The sequence below is a fragment of the Solanum verrucosum genome, unplaced genomic scaffold (assembly GCF_900185275.1).
Source record: "Solanum verrucosum unplaced genomic scaffold, falcon-dt-bn FXZP01000278.1, whole genome shotgun sequence".
Taxonomy (NCBI): Eukaryota; Viridiplantae; Streptophyta; class Magnoliopsida; order Solanales; family Solanaceae; genus Solanum; species Solanum verrucosum.
In genome coordinates, this window is record NW_026020332.1 from 6,143,268 (window position 1) to 6,165,221 (window position 21,954).

The following is a 21,954-nucleotide window of genomic DNA, read 5'->3' on the forward strand; positions in this document are numbered from 1 at the left end:
TATTCTAGTGATATGACATTAATCTTGAGCAGATGACAAAAGCACTCTGCTTAATCATCAGTGTTTGTAATGGAACAAAACACCAAGCACTGAGGAAAACATGCCAACTTTATTTACTATAACTTCTACTAAGGCATGAATCTGTGGTGCAGGTGGTAGAAGCATTCTGTTCAATCGTCAGAGTTTTGGCGACGGTGGCGATTCCTACAACGTTGTTTCTTCTCCTCATCCTCGTCCTCATCCTCCTCAGAGTCATCATCACCCTGCCGATTTATAAGATCAAATCAATGGAAGCTGAATAAAACTCTAGATAAGTGAGCTGAGAGCACAAAAGTGAGTTACATTCCATTTTAGTTACGCTATTCATTCAAAAATAAGGAAGAGTAGTCAGGTACTTACATATTTCTTGCGACCATAGCCTTCATCATCATCGTCACGCCTTCCATAGCTGGGTTTTCTGTAGTCCTCTTCCTCAGACCTTCCATAACTAGGCCTCTCAAATGATGTCCCGTACCCTTCACCCTCTGTTGTCTCGTAGTTTGAATGCCCATAACTAGTTGATTTCCCTCCATACCCACTGTCCTCTTCCTCTCCATAGTTTGTCTTCTTCCCATATCCACTAGAGCCGTATTCCGAGCTTTCCTCCTCGTACTCACTTTTTTTTTTATATCCTGATCCATATTCATCAGAGTCTGTTTTTCGTCCATAACCAGAGTTCTCTTCATACTCACTTTTTCTTCCATACCCTGATTCATACTCAGAGTCGGTCTTTCTGCGTCCGTAACCAGAACCGTATTCTGTGTTTTCCTCCTCGTCCTCACTTTTCCTTCTCTGCCTTGATCCATACTCATCATCGTCATTTTTCCTTCCATAACCTGATCCGTAATCAGAACTTGGCTCATTGTATTCCGAGCTCTCGTCATTATACTTCCCCTTCCGTCCATACCCAGATTCATCATACTCACTTTCTCCACCATAACCTCCTCCGCTAGGATGATTCATCCCAGGCTTACGACGAGTGTTCTCATCCTCATCCCCATCCCTAGATGGGCGGGAACGGGAGGGACGAGTCTTGGGCTTGGAATAGCTCTGGTACTCATTATCAAGAGCTTCATCACCATAGGCAGAGGGTTCGGCAGAGGAAGTGTAATGGGGACGATCATAGTCGAAATCATCAGACTCGGAAGACGTCAGAGGATAGCAAGTCTCCTCCGATGGTGGAATTGGACGGCCATATGTCAATTTGATATCGTATCCACCACCATAGGGTGTCTGATCATACTCATCGAATTCAGGGACATCGTCACTGTGATGGTGGCCTTTCGGGTAGTAAGACATGATCAGGTTTGTGGTAGTTCTCTCTGAAAGTTTAATTTCCTGTTTGATTAGAAAAGTGAAGAAGCTGGAAATGGTCACAAGAAATATGAGCAGTTAGTTAGTTAAAACAAAACATAAAAAGGGGGAAAGACGGTTAAGTCGTTGGATTGGGAAACAAGGTTGTTATTTGTTAAGGATCCGCACTACACGGCAGCTTGCTAAATAAACTCATTGTCAAGATTATTTATGTTATGTTATGTACCGCAATCATTCCGTGGAGTTATTTTGTCCGTTCACTTTTACTTATCCATCATATTCAAAATATACATTATTTTTGTGTGTTAGTTAACTATAGCCAATTTTCAATGCATTTGTCAAAGTATTGAATCTAACAAATACAGTAAAGTTAGCGTTCTATATATTTCTCCTTGAGGGGTATACTAAATTAATACTGGACAAGTAAAAATAAATTCCTTGAGGGGTATACCAAATTGCATCGGTCGGCTCGGTTCGGTTCGGTTTTATGTATTATCGGTTATATTTATCGATTTTTTATTTTTAAATGCGCTAAATTAATAATCAAATCAATAAGATAATTTTTATCTGTTTTTATCCTTAACGATTTGGTTTTCGGTTTAACCAATAAGAAAATATTTACAAAACAATTATATGACTTTTTTTTTTTAAATGACACGACTAGATAATAATGTAACTTTATAAATGCTCATAAAATAGAAACAATAATAACATGAAAAAAACTACACAAGTATAACACAAAGAGAAATTAAGAGGAATGTGATTCTTACTTTAGGTTTTGATATTTTGTATAATGTGAAGTTGTTAACCCAAAGTCACTGTGAAGTATGAATTGAAGGCTAAATGGCAAAGACACTAACTAGTAAGGTATTGAAACTAATATTTAATATTTATGTAGGTAAAAGTAGTAAATTACTACATTCTTAATGGGTTATCGATTTACCCAATAGCCCAATATTAAAAATTAATACTGAACCAAATTTTTTTTAATAAAACTATTAGAAACCCGTTAACCCAATAACTAAATAGCAATAAACCAATAACATTTTTTTTAGATTTATCGGTTGATTCAGTTTTTGTCCAATCCTTAAATACTGGGAAAAAATGGATAGAGAGTGCATTACAAAATCCTGCTATTACTAGGAAATAGCATCTTTGATTATTTTATGACCCAACAAAGTAAGAAATTAGTAATGTAATTTTTTAATTTTATTCCATCATAAATTAACTTATATGTAAAATCTGATATAAGCGTAAATAGTTACCTTATACAATTGAGTCATAGATCAGCCTTCCCAAAAAATTGTGGAGCCATAATCATCTCTCTTACCACTGACAGATTGCCACATGTAGATATGGCAATCTGTCCATATCTTGTTTCTCTTTCCTTTTGCAACAGTCCATCACTCTCCACCATTAATGGAATCCTTGTGAAAACCATTCAATTAAGTAATTGACACCTAAATGGCAAAGATTGCAGCAGCTCATACATCATGTTCATCTTCATTCCACAACAATTTGGTCCCCAAATTCAATAAACGAGGAATACTCTTCTTCTCCCAGGCAAAAAAATGGAGGTCACAGCCATTGATCGTGAAATCTCAGATGACAAATAATGCTACAACTTACACTTGCAGAATTAACACTGATATTCCTCTCTATGAAATTCCCAGGGTACTAAATTTTTGAATTCTCCTTTAATCTTAAATTGAGTCGGCTAATTTCTCACATTTTCAATTTTCTTCAACAACAAAAAATGAGTGTTAATGATATAATTACTATATTAGTTAAGTGACCGAGAAATCAACTAGTTAATTTGATTAGCCAATTGTATAATCTATATCATGTATTGCGTTCGCAGGCTTCGTTTGATGGATATCTGGAGAATAAGCCTAGAGTTTTCAAGGCCATTTTCCCTGACAAAAGAAGAAGCCAGCAACTCAATGAGGTATTATTCATCATTGGTTGACGGAACAATATGTGTTTCTCCTTTGGGCAATACTCAACTCATGAGCTAAATTTTAGGGTTAGAATTAGACCACAATCCATTTTCTTAACTTAGTATCATCACTCGATGTTTTTTGTTTGTTTTTGTGCACCAATATGTCAATCGTCAATTGTATATTCATCCTAACATCAGTAGTTATAAAGCTGTTGATGAACAAAATATCTGGTGGGAAAACAAAGCTATAGAGGTAATTAACAAGTAGTTCTCCTTCCATAGTTACTTGTGGAATTCAGCTACTGAGTTCATCCTGTTTCTTTGCATCTATAAGGTAATTTTGTTAGACACTCTATTCCGTTGATTTTTTACTGTACTACTCTCGACCATTACAACCTTAACTTCTAAGTATGTATATATGTTGGCTATCTAGGTGTTATCTCTTTTTGCCTCCACAAATTCATTCTGAACTCTTTGCGGATTGAATGTCCTCGGATCTTATGATCGTTATTTCTAACAAAATGCACAAGGTGGGTTATGTTTATATTCCAAATTGGAACTTTTCACGGCTCCTGGAATTAAGGAAAAGGCTCATGCCTATTCCTTCGTTGGTCTAACTATCACTTTATGCGTGGAATCTGACTGATCTTATATCTCGAGAGCTATCCTCTGATTAGACGGTGATGTTAGTTTGACAGCACTTCCGAATAAAGTTCCTTTTTCCTCTTTTATAGTGTCAAGAGATTGAATGATTGGTGTTCTCTATTCAGTCTGTTGCTGCTTTTCATTATTAAAACATATGCATTGTTATTATATATTATGATTGACTACTAGTTCCATGCAGGAAGAGTGGAGAATTCACATGCTACCCATAGAGTTCCTGTTGATCACCGTCTTGCCAGTTATTGATATGAGATTGAGATGTAAAACCAAAGGAGTCGAGTACCCACCGGGGGTCCCTCATAATGTTTCTAAGGTTCTTGAACTCGACATAGTAAGTGTCAAACCAAATCTTCACCGTGTAACCTTAATCATATATACATTTGTTGTCTTTGTAATGGAATGATGTGGAGTTGACGCCACATAAATAAATATGCAGATAAGATGGGAGCTTCAGGGGTTGGATGATGTGCTGAAGCCATCTGAGTTCTCACTTGGTGTAAAAGGCTCTCTTTACCCCGATAGAAATGGACCACGGACCAGGCTGAAAGGTCAACTACAGATGAGTATTAGCTTTGTTCTTCCACCCGTCCTGGTCCCTGAAGCTGTTCGTAGAGATGTTGCAGAGTCGGTTAGATACTGAACCTAATCTCTCTTTCGAAGGAGTTTAACAAAGACTAATCTTCTGCAATTTTGAACAGGTGCTAAGGGGACTACTGCAGAACATGAAGAGTAAAGTAAACGGTAGCTTGCTTTCAGACTACGCCGAATTCAAGAGGGAAATGCAGAACAACTTATTAGTCTGAACAGTAACTATAGCTATAGAGGTGCATGGTGATTTACACCAGTAGTAAGTATTCAATGGTAATCAAGAATGAAGAAATTTTTGTTTATACTTTTTGACTTGAAAAAAAAATAAAAAGTCTTTGGAGATGCGGGGGATCGAACCCCGTGCCTCTCGCATGCAAAGCGAGCGCTCTACCATTTGAGCTACATCCCCTTTGGTTACTTCATCAGAGAACATTAATTTCAAATTCAACAATGTAAAGAATAAACTGGGTACAAAAATCAGAAGTTGCTTATTGGTAATTAGCAAGAAGAAAAGAATGAAATTAGCAACTTAAATTCCCTGTGTATTTTGATTGAAATTAGTACTGAAGAGGAAGCCCTCCAAAGTGAGATTGAGATTGAGATTGGGGATGAACACATCATCATTGAGAATCACACTCAAATCATCATTACTACTACTAGCTTGATTCTTCATTAAATTCTTCTTCAAAACTTGCATAGCAGCCATAAATTCCTCAAGTTCTTGTAACCCTAAATTCTCCAAACACACATCTTCCCACCAATTACCCGAATTGAATCCATCATCTTCGCCTTTTTCAAATCGATGAATAACAGAGTCGACAGAAGGATTTCCGAAGGAAAAGAGTTTACCGGCAGGAGATTCAACAATGACGACGACTTGAGCACCAGATAATGCACTTAGTTCACTCGCTTTCTTAAAGAGACCTGCTCGACGCTTTGAGAATGTCACCTGTAAGCTATTCTTATTAGCAATCTTCTCTATTGGAATCTTCTGCCGTCCCCTGCTTCTTTTCTTCGCCGCCGCCGCCTGATTCTCCATTATTTCTTTCTCTTTCTCTCTTATTGCTAATGGGACTTGCCCTGAGAAGAAAAGACAATTACTATTACTTATATAACTTCATCATTAGTTTCTATATTCCGATCATGTAAGGGAAAACTTATTATACAAGGAACGGAACGGAACGGAGTATATATTTGGTAACTTCTAAAATTTAGAGATACAATTAAATTTTAATATTGATCTGTAATTTATAATATTTTTTATATTTTTTTAAAAAGTAATACATGTTTTGTAAAACTTGTGAATAATACACAAGAATGTAAAGTAAGATAGATAGAATGAATAATATCAAATTTTGGTCAGTATAACAAAACTTATACCAATCAAACAATACATGAACGTTTTATTATTCCGACTGGACTTTAGAGTTATGTAATTTAGTAAGATAGGTAGAATGAATATTGACGAGTTTTTTTTAGTAAAATAAAACTTGTAACAAATCAAATTATACATAATCAATTCGATATAACTTGATCGATCCGACATAACTTGTGAACAATTTAAGGTGGAATGATATTGTCCTTAAATTATTGTCTCGTGGAAAATTTGTCGCCTAATATGTGATTTTCAATTGTGAATATCTCTAATTAAACTATTCTCTATTCAACAAGGTGTTTACAACTTACAAAAAGGAGTAACGGTCTTTTTTTTATCCCTCTGCGAGTATATTAATAAAATATGTGTTTCTGGTCTGTTTATAAAGAAAATAAGGTACCCGCAAATATTAGACTACTAATTTAACATAACACATCAGTAATTAATTATGTAACCAGTTAATAATTCTTTGAATTGGTGACGATTTACTAGAAGAAGAATCAAAACTGCACCTTCAATTACTTGAAGGTTAAAAGTTGAATGTACTTCTGCATATATTGAAGGATAATCAGATTTTGTCCTTTTTTATTTTGATGACCGTAGTGTCCGATCCAACTTTCGTATACCTCGACTAATTCTGCGGGATACATGTCACCTCCCACCAACAATAGGTAGCAAAAAACTCTGTCCACTAAGATTAGGACAGATGAAAGAATCACCTAGTGTGTTTTTTTGTCTAAGTTTTGAAATCGAGACCTCATGATTCTCAACCACTACTAGGCCACACCCTTGGTGCCAGAATTTGTCAACATTTTAAGGAATGAAAAATGCAAATTTCCCACAACAAAATAAAAACAAAACAAGGTAAGAGCCAAGAGTTTATTTCTTCATCTGATCATCAACTAAACAACATGGTAATACACAACATGGTAATACAGTAAAATCTCCAATAAGGTTGTGATCAACGGTGATCATGTTGCTGCCTAAGTTACATATCAAAAAGGTTGGCGATGAATTGATGAGCAACGGGAAGAGTAAGTACAACGATCATTTCAACCGAAAAAATGGGGCAATCAAAATGTTTTCATTCAAAAGCATAATCACACAAGTAGTACCCGGGGATTGTGCCAATAGAGATGGCAAATTATTGAGCCAAAATCACTGTTTCTTTTTCTTTATCAACATTGAGACGATTAAAGAAAAAACTAGTGCTCATATACACCATTGAATAAAAGAATATGAATTGGTGATGCAAATCCAAATGTAGGACTGTCTCACAGGCCATCGCTGCATCCCAAGTCGTTCTTGCTGTGTATGTACATGTCATTGAAAGACTCGCAGGACTTGATCTTCTTGTGTTGCGGTAAATGGAACTTTGGCTCTCTTGGCATGGTAGGATTCTTTGCTGACCTAATGCAGACCACCAAATTTCCCATTTAGAAAAAATGCTCGTCTAAAAAGCTTGCAGTTAAAGTAAAGTTGGAAATTTGTTACTACCTTCTAGGAATGAAAGGCCTGTCAAAGTAGGGCATTGGTTGAGCTTTCGGAACAAGTTCCTTTCTTAGCCTCCTAATTTCTTCTTCCTCAGCCATCTAGAGAAGGTAAGTAATGCAAGATATAAATAAGAATGAAGTGCAAAATTGCATTCATGCATTTCATCCCAAAAATGTGCTTGGCTTTATTACCTTCTGTAGTCTCTCTCTTTCCATTTTGTATTGTTCAATATAGCTCAGTTTTTCTGCTACCTGATACAAATGCACTTTCATTGGTTATTTCTGTACTATGCAAGCATTTCACTGGAAGAAATTTGTTTGGGTCCTCTTATTGGTGCACTTTCTTAGGGAATCTATTTACACAAGACATACATTTACATGTTCCGTATGAAATATTCTTGACAAAACAAAATTCGAGATAATATTCATAACAGCATTTTGCACGAAGATATATTAATCTAGGTTAATCAATGACCAAAGTTAATAAAGAATAAAAGAAGTTTACCTGATGGTCAAACTCAAAACGTTCAACAGCCCTAATGTCACTGTGCAGCACCAGATCAACTGGCCTTGTGATCTCTTTTACCGGAGGCTTTGACAAACACTGAACAGTTGAAAATGGAGTAATTCAGTTTTGTTTTCATTGGCTGACATATAATCCCAAGTGCAAAAGATATGTGCGTAGTTGAGAGAGGTAATAATAACATGCACTTGGCTGACGTATAATCCCAAGTGCAAAAGATATGTGTGTAGTGAGAGGTAATAACATGAACTTCCTACATCATTTTACTTTAATTTCTCTTTTATTTTGGTTCAGAAAACTCCAGTCAGCAAAATATTAGATCACAAAGATGCATTTCCTTTTAAGTTCTGCGCATAGTAACAAGATAACCTTGTAGATCAATGCATTCACATATAAAGTACTTATTAGAAATGACTACGGTGAAAAGCTTATGCTACCTCTGGCTCGTCTGTTGTCCATGGAAGGCCTTGTGCAATTGGTATCCTCTGTTTCTCCTCTTCCTCCACCATTTGTTGCACTTTCTTAACAAATTCTTGCTCCTTGCTTTTTCCCCTTTCCTGCAGCAGCAATAGCCAATCTAAGCAACTCCTCAAGTAAATTGGTAAATGATTAATTGGATTTAACATGACACCCTAAATTGAAAAGGTTGATATATATGCGGTTCAACAATGAAAGGACACAATTAATTGGTGGATTCAAAGAATAGGAAACTATACAAATAAAAACCACCTAGTGATCAGGGAACAATGACCATTATGAATGTCAACAACAAAGGGAGTTTAAAGACCGATATTCTGATTTTCTTGTAGCCACAAAATTCAATCCATCTTTCATAGTCCAGTCTTCGGAAGCAGTCTCTCTTCCTCCACGAGGTAGAGGTAAGGTCTGAATACACTCTCCCCTCCCCTCCCCAGACTCCACTTTCTGATTTTCTTGTAGCCACAAAATTCAATCCATCTTTCATAGTCCATTCTTCGGAAACAGTCTCTCTTCCTCCACAAGGTAGAGGTAAGGTCTGCATACAATCTACCCTCCCCTCCCCAGACTCCACTTTGTGGGATTGCATTGTGTATGGTGTTATTTCTATTTAAATAATTATTTGTCGAAATAGCACTTCCTCAACCAGATATAATGCTACTGCATATTTGGTCATATTTGCACAACAAGCAACCAAGTAGGTAATGCTAGAGCAACCAAACACAGAACTCACAAACCTCAGTTATAAGTTTGAAGGGCTTCTGGGAGGTCGGTTTGCGATGCCTTCTCTTCCAGCTTCTTCTAGGAAACGTGCCTATTGATTCAGCACTCTGCAGCATTACAAATGAAAATAAATCAATAGAGGCCAACACAAATTGCTATTGTCTAACAGTGATGGATTATAAATTCTTACATCGCGTCTGCTTCTTTGACCACCACCTGAAGTCCTGCTTGAAATACTGAAGCTTCAAATAGCAAAAATAAGTAAAAAAATTCATCAGCACCCAAATGAGGGACAAAAGAACAACAGCAAGCAAAAGTTACATTCCATGTAAACAAATAGGAATCTACTATATGAATCTACCATATACAAGCTCAGATAAAGCAGGGTTAAAAATCAGCTTAAGACTAGTTGATATATAGTGAATCCTTATAATATTGGAAAGTGAAACAGAAAAGAAAACGAATCAGTGGTGTTTCGAGTACTAACCATCCATGGCTGCTATCCAATGAGGAGGCACGACGCGAATCCAAGCCTAAACTCTCGGAGGTGAGGAAAAAATCTGGTGGACAAAACGAAGAAGAAGATACCTGTGTCTCAGGAATCACGGGGGGCTGTAAGCCAGGCAATGCCCATTGTTGTTCCTTACTAGACTCTTCTTCCTTTTCATCTTTTTCCCCTTTCTCCTCACAGTCATTTTTTTTGGGTGTTGAGAGAAGCTTCTCAAAAGCCTTAACAAGATTTAACACTTTCCCAGAACTAGTTTCAGGTACACTTTGTCTTGCTTCTTCCAACAACCTCTCCCTCCCCCTCTTTATAGTCCCAACAACACTCATTCCACCCGAACCCACGCCTTCCTTTGATGTTTCCGCCAATTCAACGAATTCACCCTCAGAAATTGAAACAGGAATTGTTGCCTCCTGGTTGTGCCTGACTGGCAAATCACCAAGACACCCAGTAACAATCTGAACGTTCGAAATCAAGGACTCGTCAAGGCGATCCAACTTCTCTATTTCACCCTCCTCCTCCTGTTCATTTCCACCACGATTCTTGAAGAACTCTTCTTGAGAAGCCCTGAGAGTCTCGTAAGCAACACAAAGACACTTCTTTTTCTCAACACCAACCTTATTACACTTACAAACCATTGCAACGTTCACATCATCTCTATTAGACTTCTTCTTCTTGGCGATAACAAACTTCCTCTGACGAATTTTGTTTTTGGGTGAAGGCGAAGTCAATTGACTTGTATTAGGGTTTCTGGAAACTGACTTTTGGGTTTTCATCGACGATTTGGGCATCATTGGTGATTTACAAGATTTTGAAAAACCCGGACTGTTTTCGACATTGGGGTTCAAATTTTCGGTATTCTTGGAGCATTTCTTAGGCGTAAGCCTAGTGGATTTGCAGTTGGAATCCATCAGTCACTGGGGAAAAGCAATGTGATTGTCGCCGGAAAGTTGATCGGAGTTTGGGTTTTGTGGTATTGCTGATTGGCTAGGGTTTTCTGGTTCTTGCATTCATCAATCGACGAGAAAAAGAAGTACACGTTGAGCTTTAGACGCTCTTCTGCTTTGTAACGGCTAGTTTTTTTTGGAATTTATTATTTTTCTTAAAAAAACATTGGATTCGTTTTTTTAGATCATAATAATCAGTTTGCAAATTGGACCGTTAAATTTAACTTGTGATGGGAAGGTTGTCCCAAAAGAAAATGATTTTATTTTAAGAGACACAAATTATGATTAACTTATATACTAATAATAATTAACCATTGTCAAGTAATTAAGGTTTATTTAAGGCTTCATAATGGTCTGTCCGTTAAACTTGGCAAGACAATATTTAGAAACTTGAACTAAGTCATATTTTAATTAAGGCATAATACAAATTTGGCATCAGTTCACATTTATGTCCTCCAACTTTTTGTGTGTATAAATGGACACTTAAATTTGTATAAAATTGAACAAATAGACACATGTGTTCCATGTGTCAATTTGAGTCCAACGTGTATTATGAGACATACAACTTTTATGTCTACTTATTTAATTTTATACAAATTGAAGTTAGTGCTCACCCAAAGTTGAAGGGCATAATGTGAATGAGACCAAATTAAAAAAACACATTTATATATTATGTGTTTAATTAAACATCTTAATTCCTAATAAAGTATTCCAACTAGATATTTTACATTCAAATTTTGAAACGAAAACATTGTGTGTCCTCTTTTTATATTAGATAATTAAATTAACCACATAAAATGTCATTTCCTTTAATTATACTCACTTCAACCTCGAGTAAAAAGAGAGGAAGAAATAACAGGAAACCATGCTTAAAGCGCACATATGCTAGAATAACTTGCACCAAAAACTCAAACCAGTTTTAGGTACACTTCGCAGATTTGCAGTACAGTACAACGAAGGTAAACAAGTTTTGTCAAGCTACATATGGAACATTTTTAAATACTAGCTGTAACTAAGACATCCAGATAAACTTTAGGTAACACTAACTTGCTGCTACTACAAGCAACAAAGGTTCCCCTTGATACCTACAAAACGGAGTTCGTTGACTTCATTCAGCAAAAAATGTGAGAGTAAGGAACAATATATATACAAGTTTGTTTCATCTTATATTTCATCTTTTATATCTTCGAAAGGCCATTGTAGGACCACGAGCACTGCCTTTCAAGGCTCTCGCTGACCATGAGCTCTTCTTCACAGAGCTCCACGTACCCCAGCTACTTTCTTTATGTGACTGTTCCTGCTCCCCCTTAATGGTCTCACTGTGTTGTTCCCAGAGGTTAACTCCTCCATTTTCTGCAAATAACATTAACACCTGGTTATGAAATTCAACACCCAATGAATTCATAATACAGTTATGAGTTATGATCAATCATCAAGGAGTAAACAGAAAACATCGTCTCACACCTATATGAACAGGATGAGTTTGTTTTCCGTAGTTCATCTCTACAAACAGTCAAATTATAATGACTCAAACGGAAAGGAAAAGTAACTTGGATATAATGAAATCTCCTCCAGCTAACTCCACTACATAACCAGTGCAATAACAATGATAATTACCTATAGCTGGGCAATTAGTTTTCTTCTCAACAGCATTAATCACTGGATTTGATTTGTTTGTAGCAGGACCTTCACTGGGCTGAGCAGAAAGTCCTGCTACAGAGTCTGAATTACCATTTTTGACAAGGCGAACTTCATGAATTGACGGTAAAGTTATCTGCAAGAAGATGCAGTTTATTATTCCAAGTTGTCGCAAGAAGGCCTCTGCAATTAATTGAACATAAAAATAGCACTGAACTGTAATTAACTAGACTTCCTCAAATTTGGGTTCGAAATTCCCAATTCGTGACATCCACTCAGACAGGATGTAAATTCGATTTCACTCAGCCCAAGCAACTCCAGTGATCCATCTTCCTTACAAAATGGAGTTATCTCAATGTGACTTATAAGAAAAAACTGGAGATAATCCTAGTTTAATAACTTTTTTAGGTCATGTGGCATAAACTTCTATACACATGAGTCATCTTACATGTCATTTATGCTCAGCTTCAATGAGGATTCTTCTCCACACATTGATTCTTTAATGGTGCACCTTAAAGATAATCATTTGTCCTTCATGAAAGAGAGTTGTCGCTTATTTCTTACAAAACATCATAAAGATACTGTATTCCAGATCTGTTTTCTCCTTATATTAGCATCTCTAATTGTTAAGCTTGAATACAAATCTCAAAATGACATTCAAGACAAATTTTACACTGGTGACTTGACAACTCTACTTTTTGTGCCTAAAACTCCTCCTTTGAATTTTATATAGAAATTCAAGAGAAGTAATTGCAAGAACATCATGATACAAACTATAGCCGAACCTACCTCTTGCACTTGATCATGCTGCATAGCTTGATCTGCATTAACCAAAAAGAATTCAGACACTAGAGTTCTTCCATATTTTTATTTTTATTGATAACCAGAGTTCTTTCATATTAAAGAATGCAAGACTGTAACCATGGTAAAAGAAGCGGTTAACCCAAATTAATATTTTAAAAACTGGAAGGATGAAGAATAGCATCTAAAACTCCTTCCCCTGAAAAGTGGAGAACAGTTGAATCATTAAAAAAACAAACAACCTGGAACAATTTCAGCCTCCATATCACTTTGTTGTCTTGGTTTTCCACATAACGTGCTTTTTTCATTCACCTGCTCTTGTTTATTCGTACCTCTACCCTTATCTTCTTCCCGCAATTTCTTCCAGTGCAGCTACATGTGAGACACTACTTTGTCAACAGAAATGAGACTATGCAGAAGAATTAAAACATTTGTTCAAGACTGATCACTCACAAGTCCTTTTGGTTGGCCAACCACCTCTTGATATTCAGTTTTGCTTTGTTGCTGCTTCCAGTTCCTCTGCAAAGTCTATCATATTAGTTTTCGATTCATGAATCAGAAGCAAAAGCAAGAAGTACTTCTCGGTATCTCACTACTCACACGTCCCATTGGTCTGCCATCAGTCTCACCATTAACATGCCACTTTGAGTGCAATTTACCAGCTCTTCTTCCACCATTAGCCTGCACTTCCTTCCAGTTTCGCAGCAAAAATTTTCCGCTCAAATATAACATACCATGGAAACAACAGTTGGCATATCTACTTCTTAAAAAAAAAATTGAGAACTAAAAAGAGAGGCAAATATCTGCATCTTATAATTAACTTACAAGTCCCTCTGCTTCAGAAGCTGCATTCTTATAAATTTTGACCATCTCTCGCAACCATTGCCTTTTTGCATATTGTTTCCGGGCACTTCTACTCGGGCCCTGAGAGAAAGAATCAACACCTGAGCACTACAAGATCTTTAGGCAAATCTTCCGAAGGAAAATTGAAAAATACGATCAACAATGAAATATAATGGAAACTATTTGTAACAAAGCTAACTGGTCATATGATTAAAGAGAGTATTACTTGTGAAATACCCCTACAAATTTCTCTCCTCAAGAAGATCAATAGTGAAATATATTGGAAACTATTTGTAACAAAGCTAACTGGTCCTATGATTAAAGAGAGTATTACTTGTGAAATACTCACAAATGGAAGTCTGACATAATATGTTTACAGGAAACGAAAGTAGAAGACTGGCCAACTACACTTATTCATCATATATGGTTGGACTGAGTTAAAACCCAGTGGCACAAGGAGAGGGATGACAGTGTTGTGGGACAAGTGACAATGTACAGATATCCACCAAGGCTCTTATTCTATCTCATGTATGCCAGAATCTCTTCAAGAGGATTTTAGTTGGTGTTTCACTGGATATATGGGCCTCACACCAATCCTGAGAGAGAAATATCATAGCATGAAATAGGTATAAGGGGATTATGGCGGACCATTGGATCTTGGGGGGTGACTTTAACGTATGCAGATATGAAAACAAAAGGCTACATTATACAAGGAGAACTGAAGTCATGAGAGATTTCTCAGCATTAATCCAAGATCTGGTTTTGATTGATCTGCCATTACAGGATGCCACTTTCACTTGGGTTAGAGATGAAGCACACATACGAGCCTCCAGAATTGATGGAATCTTGTTCTCGTCTGAATGGGATGATAGATTTTACTTAATTAAGCAGGTAGCTCCCCCGATAGTTTTATCAAGTCACAGACCTTTGATGCTAGAGACTGGTGATTGGGAGACGGGCCATTCTTGTTTTAAATTCGAAAACATGTGGCTATAGGCTGAGGGCTTCCTTGATAAAGCAAAGGAATGGTGGCAAAGTTACACAATTAATGGCAGTCCCGACTTCATACTTGTTCAATAGCAGAAGAATCTCAAAAGGGACATCACAAACTGGAATAAAGAGGTCTATGGCAAGGTAGAAAGTAAATTAGGAGCATTCTAGTTGAACTCTCTGTGTTGGAACAGAGGGGGCTAGGCGACTGGCTCTAAAACTGCAAATCAGCACCTGGTCAAAGCTGTGGAAACCTCATGGAGGCAAAAGTCAAGATGTTTATTGTTGAAAGGAGGCAGGAACACGTACTTCCAGAAGATGGCCAATTCTCACAGGAGGAGCAACTGTATTGACAAGCTCAGAGTAGGTGATGCAATTATTGAAGATACAGACTATCAAAAGGGAAATCCTACCCTTTGGGATGGCCCAGTGGTTTGGGCTTGGGACTTCCATGTCGGAGGTCTCAAGTTCGAAACCCCTGGGCCTGATGGGTATACTATGGCATTCTATCAGAAGACTTGGGAGTTTATCAAAGTTGACATAATGAATGCCCTCAATCACTTTCATCAACATTGCCACATGATTAGGTGGACAAATGCATCTTTCATAACTCTAGTGCCTAAGAAGAAAGAAGTGACTGAACTAAGAGATTACAGGCCAATTAGTCTAACTGGCAGCGTATACCAAATTGCAGCCAAAGTCCTTGCTGAAAGACTCAAAACTGTCATGAGGAAACTAGTCTCTAACCATCAAAGTGCCTTCATAAAAAATAGCCAGATCACTGATGCTGCACTCATAATGAAGTGCTGGATTGGAAGCTAAAAAGTGGAGAACCAGGAATAATTTGTAAACTAGACATTGAGAAAGCTTTCAACCAACTGAATTGGCCATATCTCATTGCTTTGCTAAGAAGAATGGGATTTGGAGAGGTGGATCAGATAGATCAAATTCAGCATCATGGCAGCGAAATACTCCATCCTCATCAACAGGAGTCCAGTGGGATTCTTCTCTCCTTAGAAAGGCCTACGGAAAAGTGATCCACCATCACCATTTCTCTTCATACTTCCATGGACGGTCTTAGCAGACTGTTGCACTGGCTTAATGGATTTGATGTGGGAAGAAGTCCAGGGAATTCAGTCAATATCTCCCACCTACCGTATGCCGATGATACACTATTATTCTGTGGGGTGACACAAATCAGGTGCTCTACCTGAACATCACTCTGCTCACTTTTGAGGCTCCATCAGGACTACACATCAACTTGCTCAAACGTCTTATATCCTGTTAATGAGGTACCCAACCTAGGTGATCTAGCAGAAATCATTTGTTGCAACACTGGACTGGATCCTTCCCAACCACTCTATTTTGGGCTACCACTAGGTGCAAAATTCAAAGTTGTAGACTCCTGGAATGGAGTGGTTGAGAGTTTGAAAGGAAACTAGCCTCATGGTAGTTGCAGTATCTTTCAATGGGTGGAAGGCTCGCACTTATTAATAGTACACTAGATAGCATCCCAACATACCTGATGTCATCATTCCCTATTCTAAATAAGGTCCTAAAGCAATTAAACAAAATCAGAAGGGACTTCTTGTGGCAGGGAAACAAGGGTCACAACTACCACCTGGTTAAGTGGTCTAAATGCACTATGCCTAAGCTACAGGGTGGTCTGGGTATCAAAGATTTGACTACACATAACAAGAGCTTACTAGTGAAATGGCCATGGAGATATGCACAAGAAGGCCAACCACTATGGAAAGAGATAATCAAAGCCTAGCATGGAATTCACAGTCACCACTACGCTTTCCAGAGCTCCACATGGAGTTGGACCTTGGAAACACATATGCAAACTCTGGGATGAATTCAATCAGGACACATACTTGGTACCTGGCAGTGGGGCACACATCAAATTATGGGAGGAAAAGTGGCTTGGGAATAGTATGCTAAAGGAGAATTACCTAAGCCTCTATCGAATCTCATGTGATCCTACCTCTACCATATTCCTATATAGAGAAAACAATGCTTGGAGCATCCTATTCAGAAGGAATTTGCATGACTGGGAGTTTGAAGATCTGCTGAGCCTTTGTCAAGACTAGAAACCTGTCAAGTGAATGCCCAGAATGTGGACCAGTTGAAGTCGGGAAGCTCTAAGGAAGGGAACTATTCTGTCAAAGCAGGTTACTCCTCATTAGTCTCACAGAATGTGATTCTGCAGAGCTGGCCATGGAAGCTAATCTGGAGAACCAATTACCCCCTAAAATCATATGTTTTTGTTGGATTGCACTATGGTAAGCATGCCTCACACATGAGAACTTAAGGAAAAGAAAACTCCAAATTATTAATAGATGCTACATGTGTCATAATAGTATAGAGACCAACTATCATTTGTTTCTACACGGCACAGTTGCTATAGATTTATTTTTATTTTTGATAAAAAAATAGTTGAAAAGAAAGATGTGGGGAAAATGATTGTTGAAAATTTCCACAGTTGCTACAGATTTATGGAGTATGGTCTTCTCTATTTTTGGACTAATTGGGTCATGCGTCAGAATACTAAGGAAGCCTTTGAAAATTGGCGCACGTGGAAAGTTGATAGAGCCATCAGGAAGATTTGGAGAATGATCCCTGCTAGCATTTTTTGGGTTTTGTGGACAGAAAGAAATAGGAGATGTTTTGATGGTGCATCAACTCCCAATCAATCTATTAAGGTTAGGTGCTTAATGTTTCTGTCTAACTGGCACAATTTGTTGCCTGTAGATTTTCATGACAACTTTTTGCTCTCTGTTAGCTCCCTGATTCTAGAGTAGACTGCTTATGCTATGGAGCTATCCCAGTTTAATATTTGGATGCAATATCTTTTGTAATTTTGCATCTTCTTGGCCATCAATGAAACGACTAACTTCATCAAAAAAGCTATACTAGCCAACAGATCTGACAATGCACTATAGCATTTGATCATGTCAGGTGACTTTATGATAAGAACAAGTGTCACTTTTAAGTAATACTTCTAATACAGTGCAGTTGCAGTATTAATCTACACAGTTTCACACAATTTTCTGAAATAGCTCCACCAACTGTAGGATTATCTGTTGTCAATTTCTCACAGAAATGTATGAGAAAAGTTGTAGAAATGGACCTTTTTAACTTTCTCAGGCTTGGTGGTTGCCTCAACATTCTCCACACCCCTCTCTTGAATCTCATTACTTCTATAGAAAACAGAAAAAATGTTCAGTAGCGACCAAGATATTGGACATCTCTGCATGCATAAAAACAGAACAGGATGCACTTGCAAATGCCTAAGTCGTCATAAGAGAAGTAACTTTAAATATAAATTTTCCTGGATCTTGCACTTTACATTAATAAGATTGAACTTGTCAAGCAACCGTAAAAACAAATATCAGATTAGGGACAAATTACTTGGAATTATTATGAAGAAGATAAATTCAAGATTTTCACCAGCAGAAGATGGACAAAGATAAACTTGGGCAACTTACAAGATGCCCGACAAGGAAAGATGGGGTATTCAGGCTCTCATGCAACAGGGCTCTAATGTTGTATTAGTACCTATTAATTTGGTATTCACGTTCAAACACCAAAATCCACACTCTGTGCAAGGAGTGAGCAACACTTAAATGACACACAAAACAATCAAAATACATGGGCAAGGAAACACTCATCGAAATGGAGACAAGCAACACCTTCAATTTTGTTATTGATACTAAAATGGTAGCAGTGGAAAGGAATAAACCCTCAACTAAGTGGTATTGCGGGAAGGAATATACCCTCCAAGTAATGACCACAGTAAGGATTTCAAACAAATATACCAAGAAAATGGGGAGAAACTGGCCAAATAAAGAAATAATAATCTAAAATAAACTGTAATCATGCAAGAATGAGATTGAAACTTCCAATAGTCGTACTTCTTCATGCCTGAAATACTTTCATTAACCTTGCTACTTTCAGCACTTCCTTTGATATTATCCACATCTTTGCTATCCGGATCAGCTACCTTCTTTTGCTTGCAGTGACTCTTCTTGCTTGTAAGACCTTGTTGAGATTTCTTGGTCTGCTCATCAACCTTCTCAGCAACTTCAGAACAATGTTTCTTTTTCCTGTGAAGTAAAAAGATTCAAGAAGTCAATTGTGAGCCTTACAAAACCCATGTATGGGCAAATCAGAATCCCCAACCAAGTGATCAAGAAATTACTTCGAGCCAGGAAGTGTTTGTGAAGCCTTCCTTTTCTCGGAGATAATATTACAACCCAATGAATTTTCCAGACGTGAACTTGAAACTTTTGTTGGATCTGCCCCTTCCTCATCTTCACTCTCATAACCTCCAGATTCATTGTCAAACTCTTTATTCGCCAACAGTAAGTGTCCCGTGTTTACAGGTTGCTTCTCAACAATTCTGATATTCTCAACTATACTTGGTGCATCATTTCCTTCATTGGCCAAAACACCTCCTTTCTTCTTCACACTAACATATGAGTTTCGAGAATATAATTTTTATGAATAGAATTAACAGTAATAATAATAAGAAGAACAATTTTTAAAAAAATGACAAAGCTGCAATTTAGCAAACCTGACTATACATTTATCCTTCAAGATACAAGTTGATTCAAAAGGAGGCAAGAGAAAACCGTCCATCTGCACGTATATGACAGGAAGTGAGCCACTTAACAATGTAGTGTCATAGAAATGTTAATTTGCAGCAACAGAGCAGCCAGAGAAAGATCTCCATCTCCAAGTTCAATCAACAATGTCACTAACCAAGCACTAAAGGCTGTGGCTACTGGATAGCGGTCAATGAAATAACATGGGAAACCATAATTTCATACCAATCAGAAAACAAAGAACGTAGGTGATTTCTCCATTTGCCTAAGCCTCAGTGGAAAAATTAGCAACTAGTTAAAGAATGTAGCTGTTAGATAGTTTGTAATATATAAAGGTCTTAAATTGAACACACAAGTGTATGTAAAAGAACATGACTATTCTGAAAAATCATCTCTTTTTAGTTCTATAAATACAAGGACTCTCGAAGTAGCTTAAGAGAAATCTGCAGGTATAAACATGGGCTTTACTGTATGAAACTCCTTGTATTTTTCCTAATATGTATACGGACAAAGTCATTTCTTCTTCGATAATGTTTCCTATTTTTCTAACAGTAGCTTACTCAGTGAAAGTGCACGCAAGCTCAGTGAACCACTCTACTTCAACTAGTACAAAATACTGAAACCACAAATCATAAAGCAGCAAAAAGGAATCAACTAAAAAAACCCAAAATTGAAGTTAGAGAACATACAGAGAGGAGAAGGCCATGCGGACAAGAGCTATGGAGTTGAAAAGTGCGGAGAATATGAGCGGAGAGATCAGAGATAGTTTTGTTTAGCAATTGGGGTTTGAGAAGAAACCAACTGCACCTCAGACCCTCTGATTTCTGTAAATCAGTGAGAATGTTCGGGTCCTCGAACGTCAATCGAAGCCTTACGCGCTCCATAGATAAGGTTTCTTCGATTACACACTTGCAGGTTTTGGGATTCCGGCATCAAACTCCTCCTGTGGCCTAAGTAAAGTGAACTTCACCTCGAGATTGTTAAATTTATTTGTCTTCAGTAGCAGCATATCAGTGCCATTTGGCAGTGTGTAAAACAATAATGATGAAGACATTAGTAATATTGATAAGTATTAGATAAGTATTAATTATATTTTTATTATTAGCTATATAGACAAATATACCTCGAACTATCATAAATGATATGCAGATATCATTCGTCATATTTTTGGGACATTGATGCCTCTTTCGTCCAAAAATTAAAGCATATATGCTCTTCACTCTAACGGAAGACTAAATAGGGACATGTGGCTCAATCTTACCCATCGAGCCGATGTCGGGACGATGGATAAGATTATGACACGTGTATGTCCGTTAGTATAAAGAGTATATATGCTCTAGTTTTTGAACGTCAGGGGCACCAATATCTCAAAAGTATAACGAAGGGTATATGCATACTATTTAAGATTGTTCGGGGTATATTTGTCATTTTTCCCTTTAATATATCAAAATAATATTGTTAGGGTTTTTCATGGTTATGATTAAAAAATCAAATTGCACCGTAATTTGAACTAAATCGATTTAAAAATTGGTATTTGGTGTGGTTTGATTAGGTTTGGTTTTAAATTTTAAAAATAAATACTATTTGGATTTGATTTTACTAAAAAAACGCAAAAATAGTCAAATCGAACAGAAAAATTATATATAATTTTTTTATAATAATTTAATATATTATTCATAAATAAAATATAAATATTTTGTTAAATTTAAATTAACTAAGTCTTTAACTTTACTATTTTCTGAAGTCCAACACTTAAATTTTATCTCAACTATTAAAACTCTAAGGGGTCATTTGGTTTGAATATAAGTTATGCTGGAATAAGTTATGCTAAGATAAGTTATACTGGGATTAGTTATCCTGACCTTATTTCTTATTGATTGTTTGGTTTGTTGTACTGAAAATAATAACCATTACATACTTTCTAAAAATAAGTGGTTTGATTACAAAAATACCCTCTTATTTAGCTTTTTATATATATATTTTTTGGTAGAGTTTTAGTTAAAACCAAATTTAACTACTCAATCCATTCAAGATAGAAAATCCACCAATAACCCATTTTAAAAATCCAACCTATCCACATAGTCCTTCCATTCTTTTCTTCCTTACCCTCTTCAGTCTTTTTACATATGAGAAATCAAGATTGCTTGAAAATAGAGCATGAAGACAATTGCACCTTTTGAAATATATGGAAGCATTCATGATAATGGTGATCAACACGGCCATTTTTGGTTTTCTTTTGGAACTTTTAAGACAAAAGGTGAACAAGTGGCACTCAATTAAATAAAAAGAGAGTGAGAAAGAAACCGTCTAAAGCTAGCAAGTTGTATTACATAAATTAGACAAGTTTTATTTTTATTACTCTCTGCTTTGCCATAAAATTAAAATACATAACTAATTTATTATTAGAAAAAATAGGCATTTTAAGAAGTTAATTAAAATCTAGCTATCATTTCTTCATCCAAAGATAAAGAAACATTGCATAT

At 36.7% G+C, this 21,954-nt stretch overlaps 5 protein-coding genes and 1 non-coding gene across 8 annotated transcripts; 1 reads left to right on the forward strand and 5 right to left on the reverse strand.

Moving 5' to 3' along the window:
• Positions 1 to 170: 170 nt before the first annotated feature.
• On the reverse strand, positions 171 to 1,338 carry LOC125836173 (uncharacterized protein At5g39570-like). The gene is made up of 2 exons (XM_049515278.1): positions 400 to 1,338; positions 171 to 263 (listed from the first exon to the last, which is right to left on the reverse strand). Exons 1-2 carry the CDS (start codon positions 1,336 to 1,338, stop codon positions 171 to 173), a joined length of 1,032 nt encoding a protein of 343 aa, XP_049371235.1.
• A 1,387-nt stretch (positions 1,339 to 2,725) lies between these two features.
• Positions 2,726 to 5,052, forward strand: LOC125836183 (uncharacterized). The gene is made up of 5 exons (XM_049515288.1): positions 2,726 to 3,027; positions 3,215 to 3,301; positions 4,140 to 4,289; positions 4,395 to 4,586; positions 4,657 to 5,052. Exons 1-5 carry the CDS (start codon positions 2,818 to 2,820, stop codon positions 4,759 to 4,761), a joined length of 744 nt encoding a protein of 247 aa, XP_049371245.1. The 5' UTR covers positions 2,726 to 2,817; the 3' UTR covers positions 4,762 to 5,052.
• On the reverse strand, positions 4,883 to 4,955 carry TRNAA-UGC (transfer RNA alanine (anticodon UGC)). Its single transcript has one exon. It is a non-coding gene; the product is annotated as a tRNA-Ala (tRNA).
• Positions 5,053 to 5,075: 23 nt separating the features above from the next.
• On the reverse strand, positions 5,076 to 5,585 carry LOC125836727 (agamous-like MADS-box protein AGL62). Its single transcript, XM_049515942.1, has one exon. It carries the CDS (start codon positions 5,583 to 5,585, stop codon positions 5,076 to 5,078), a length of 510 nt encoding a protein of 169 aa, XP_049371899.1.
• Positions 5,586 to 7,015: 1,430 nt separating this feature from the next.
• Positions 7,016 to 10,693, reverse strand: LOC125836165 (uncharacterized). 2 transcript variants are annotated; one of them, XM_049515265.1, is made up of 8 exons: positions 9,625 to 10,693; positions 9,328 to 9,379; positions 9,152 to 9,244; positions 8,375 to 8,494; positions 7,920 to 8,018; positions 7,607 to 7,666; positions 7,419 to 7,513; positions 7,016 to 7,331 (listed from the first exon to the last, which is right to left on the reverse strand). In XM_049515265.1, the coding sequence occupies exons 1-8, from the start codon at positions 10,551 to 10,553 to the stop codon at positions 7,196 to 7,198; spliced, it is 1,584 nt and encodes a 527-aa protein (XP_049371222.1). In that variant the 5' UTR covers positions 10,554 to 10,693; the 3' UTR covers positions 7,016 to 7,195. The 2 variants fall into 2 exon arrangements, with proteins under 2 accessions (XP_049371222.1, XP_049371223.1); XM_049515266.1 differs by having other exon boundaries at positions 7,038 to 7,331; positions 9,328 to 9,373.
• Positions 10,694 to 11,568: 875 nt separating this feature from the next.
• On the reverse strand, positions 11,569 to 20,463 carry LOC125836166 (coilin-like). 2 transcript variants are annotated; one of them, XM_049515269.1, is made up of 12 exons: positions 20,161 to 20,463; positions 19,441 to 19,505; positions 19,066 to 19,335; positions 18,779 to 18,970; positions 17,995 to 18,064; positions 13,854 to 13,952; positions 13,629 to 13,709; positions 13,482 to 13,547; positions 13,271 to 13,400; positions 13,017 to 13,048; positions 12,207 to 12,363; positions 11,569 to 11,942 (listed from the first exon to the last, which is right to left on the reverse strand). In XM_049515269.1, the coding sequence occupies exons 1-12, from the start codon at positions 20,353 to 20,355 to the stop codon at positions 11,761 to 11,763; spliced, it is 1,539 nt and encodes a 512-aa protein (XP_049371226.1). In that variant the 5' UTR covers positions 20,356 to 20,463; the 3' UTR covers positions 11,569 to 11,760. The 2 variants fall into 2 exon arrangements, with proteins under 2 accessions (XP_049371226.1, XP_049371225.1); XM_049515268.1 differs by having other exon boundaries at positions 13,629 to 13,718.
• Between the last annotated feature and the right edge of the window lie 1,491 nt (positions 20,464 to 21,954).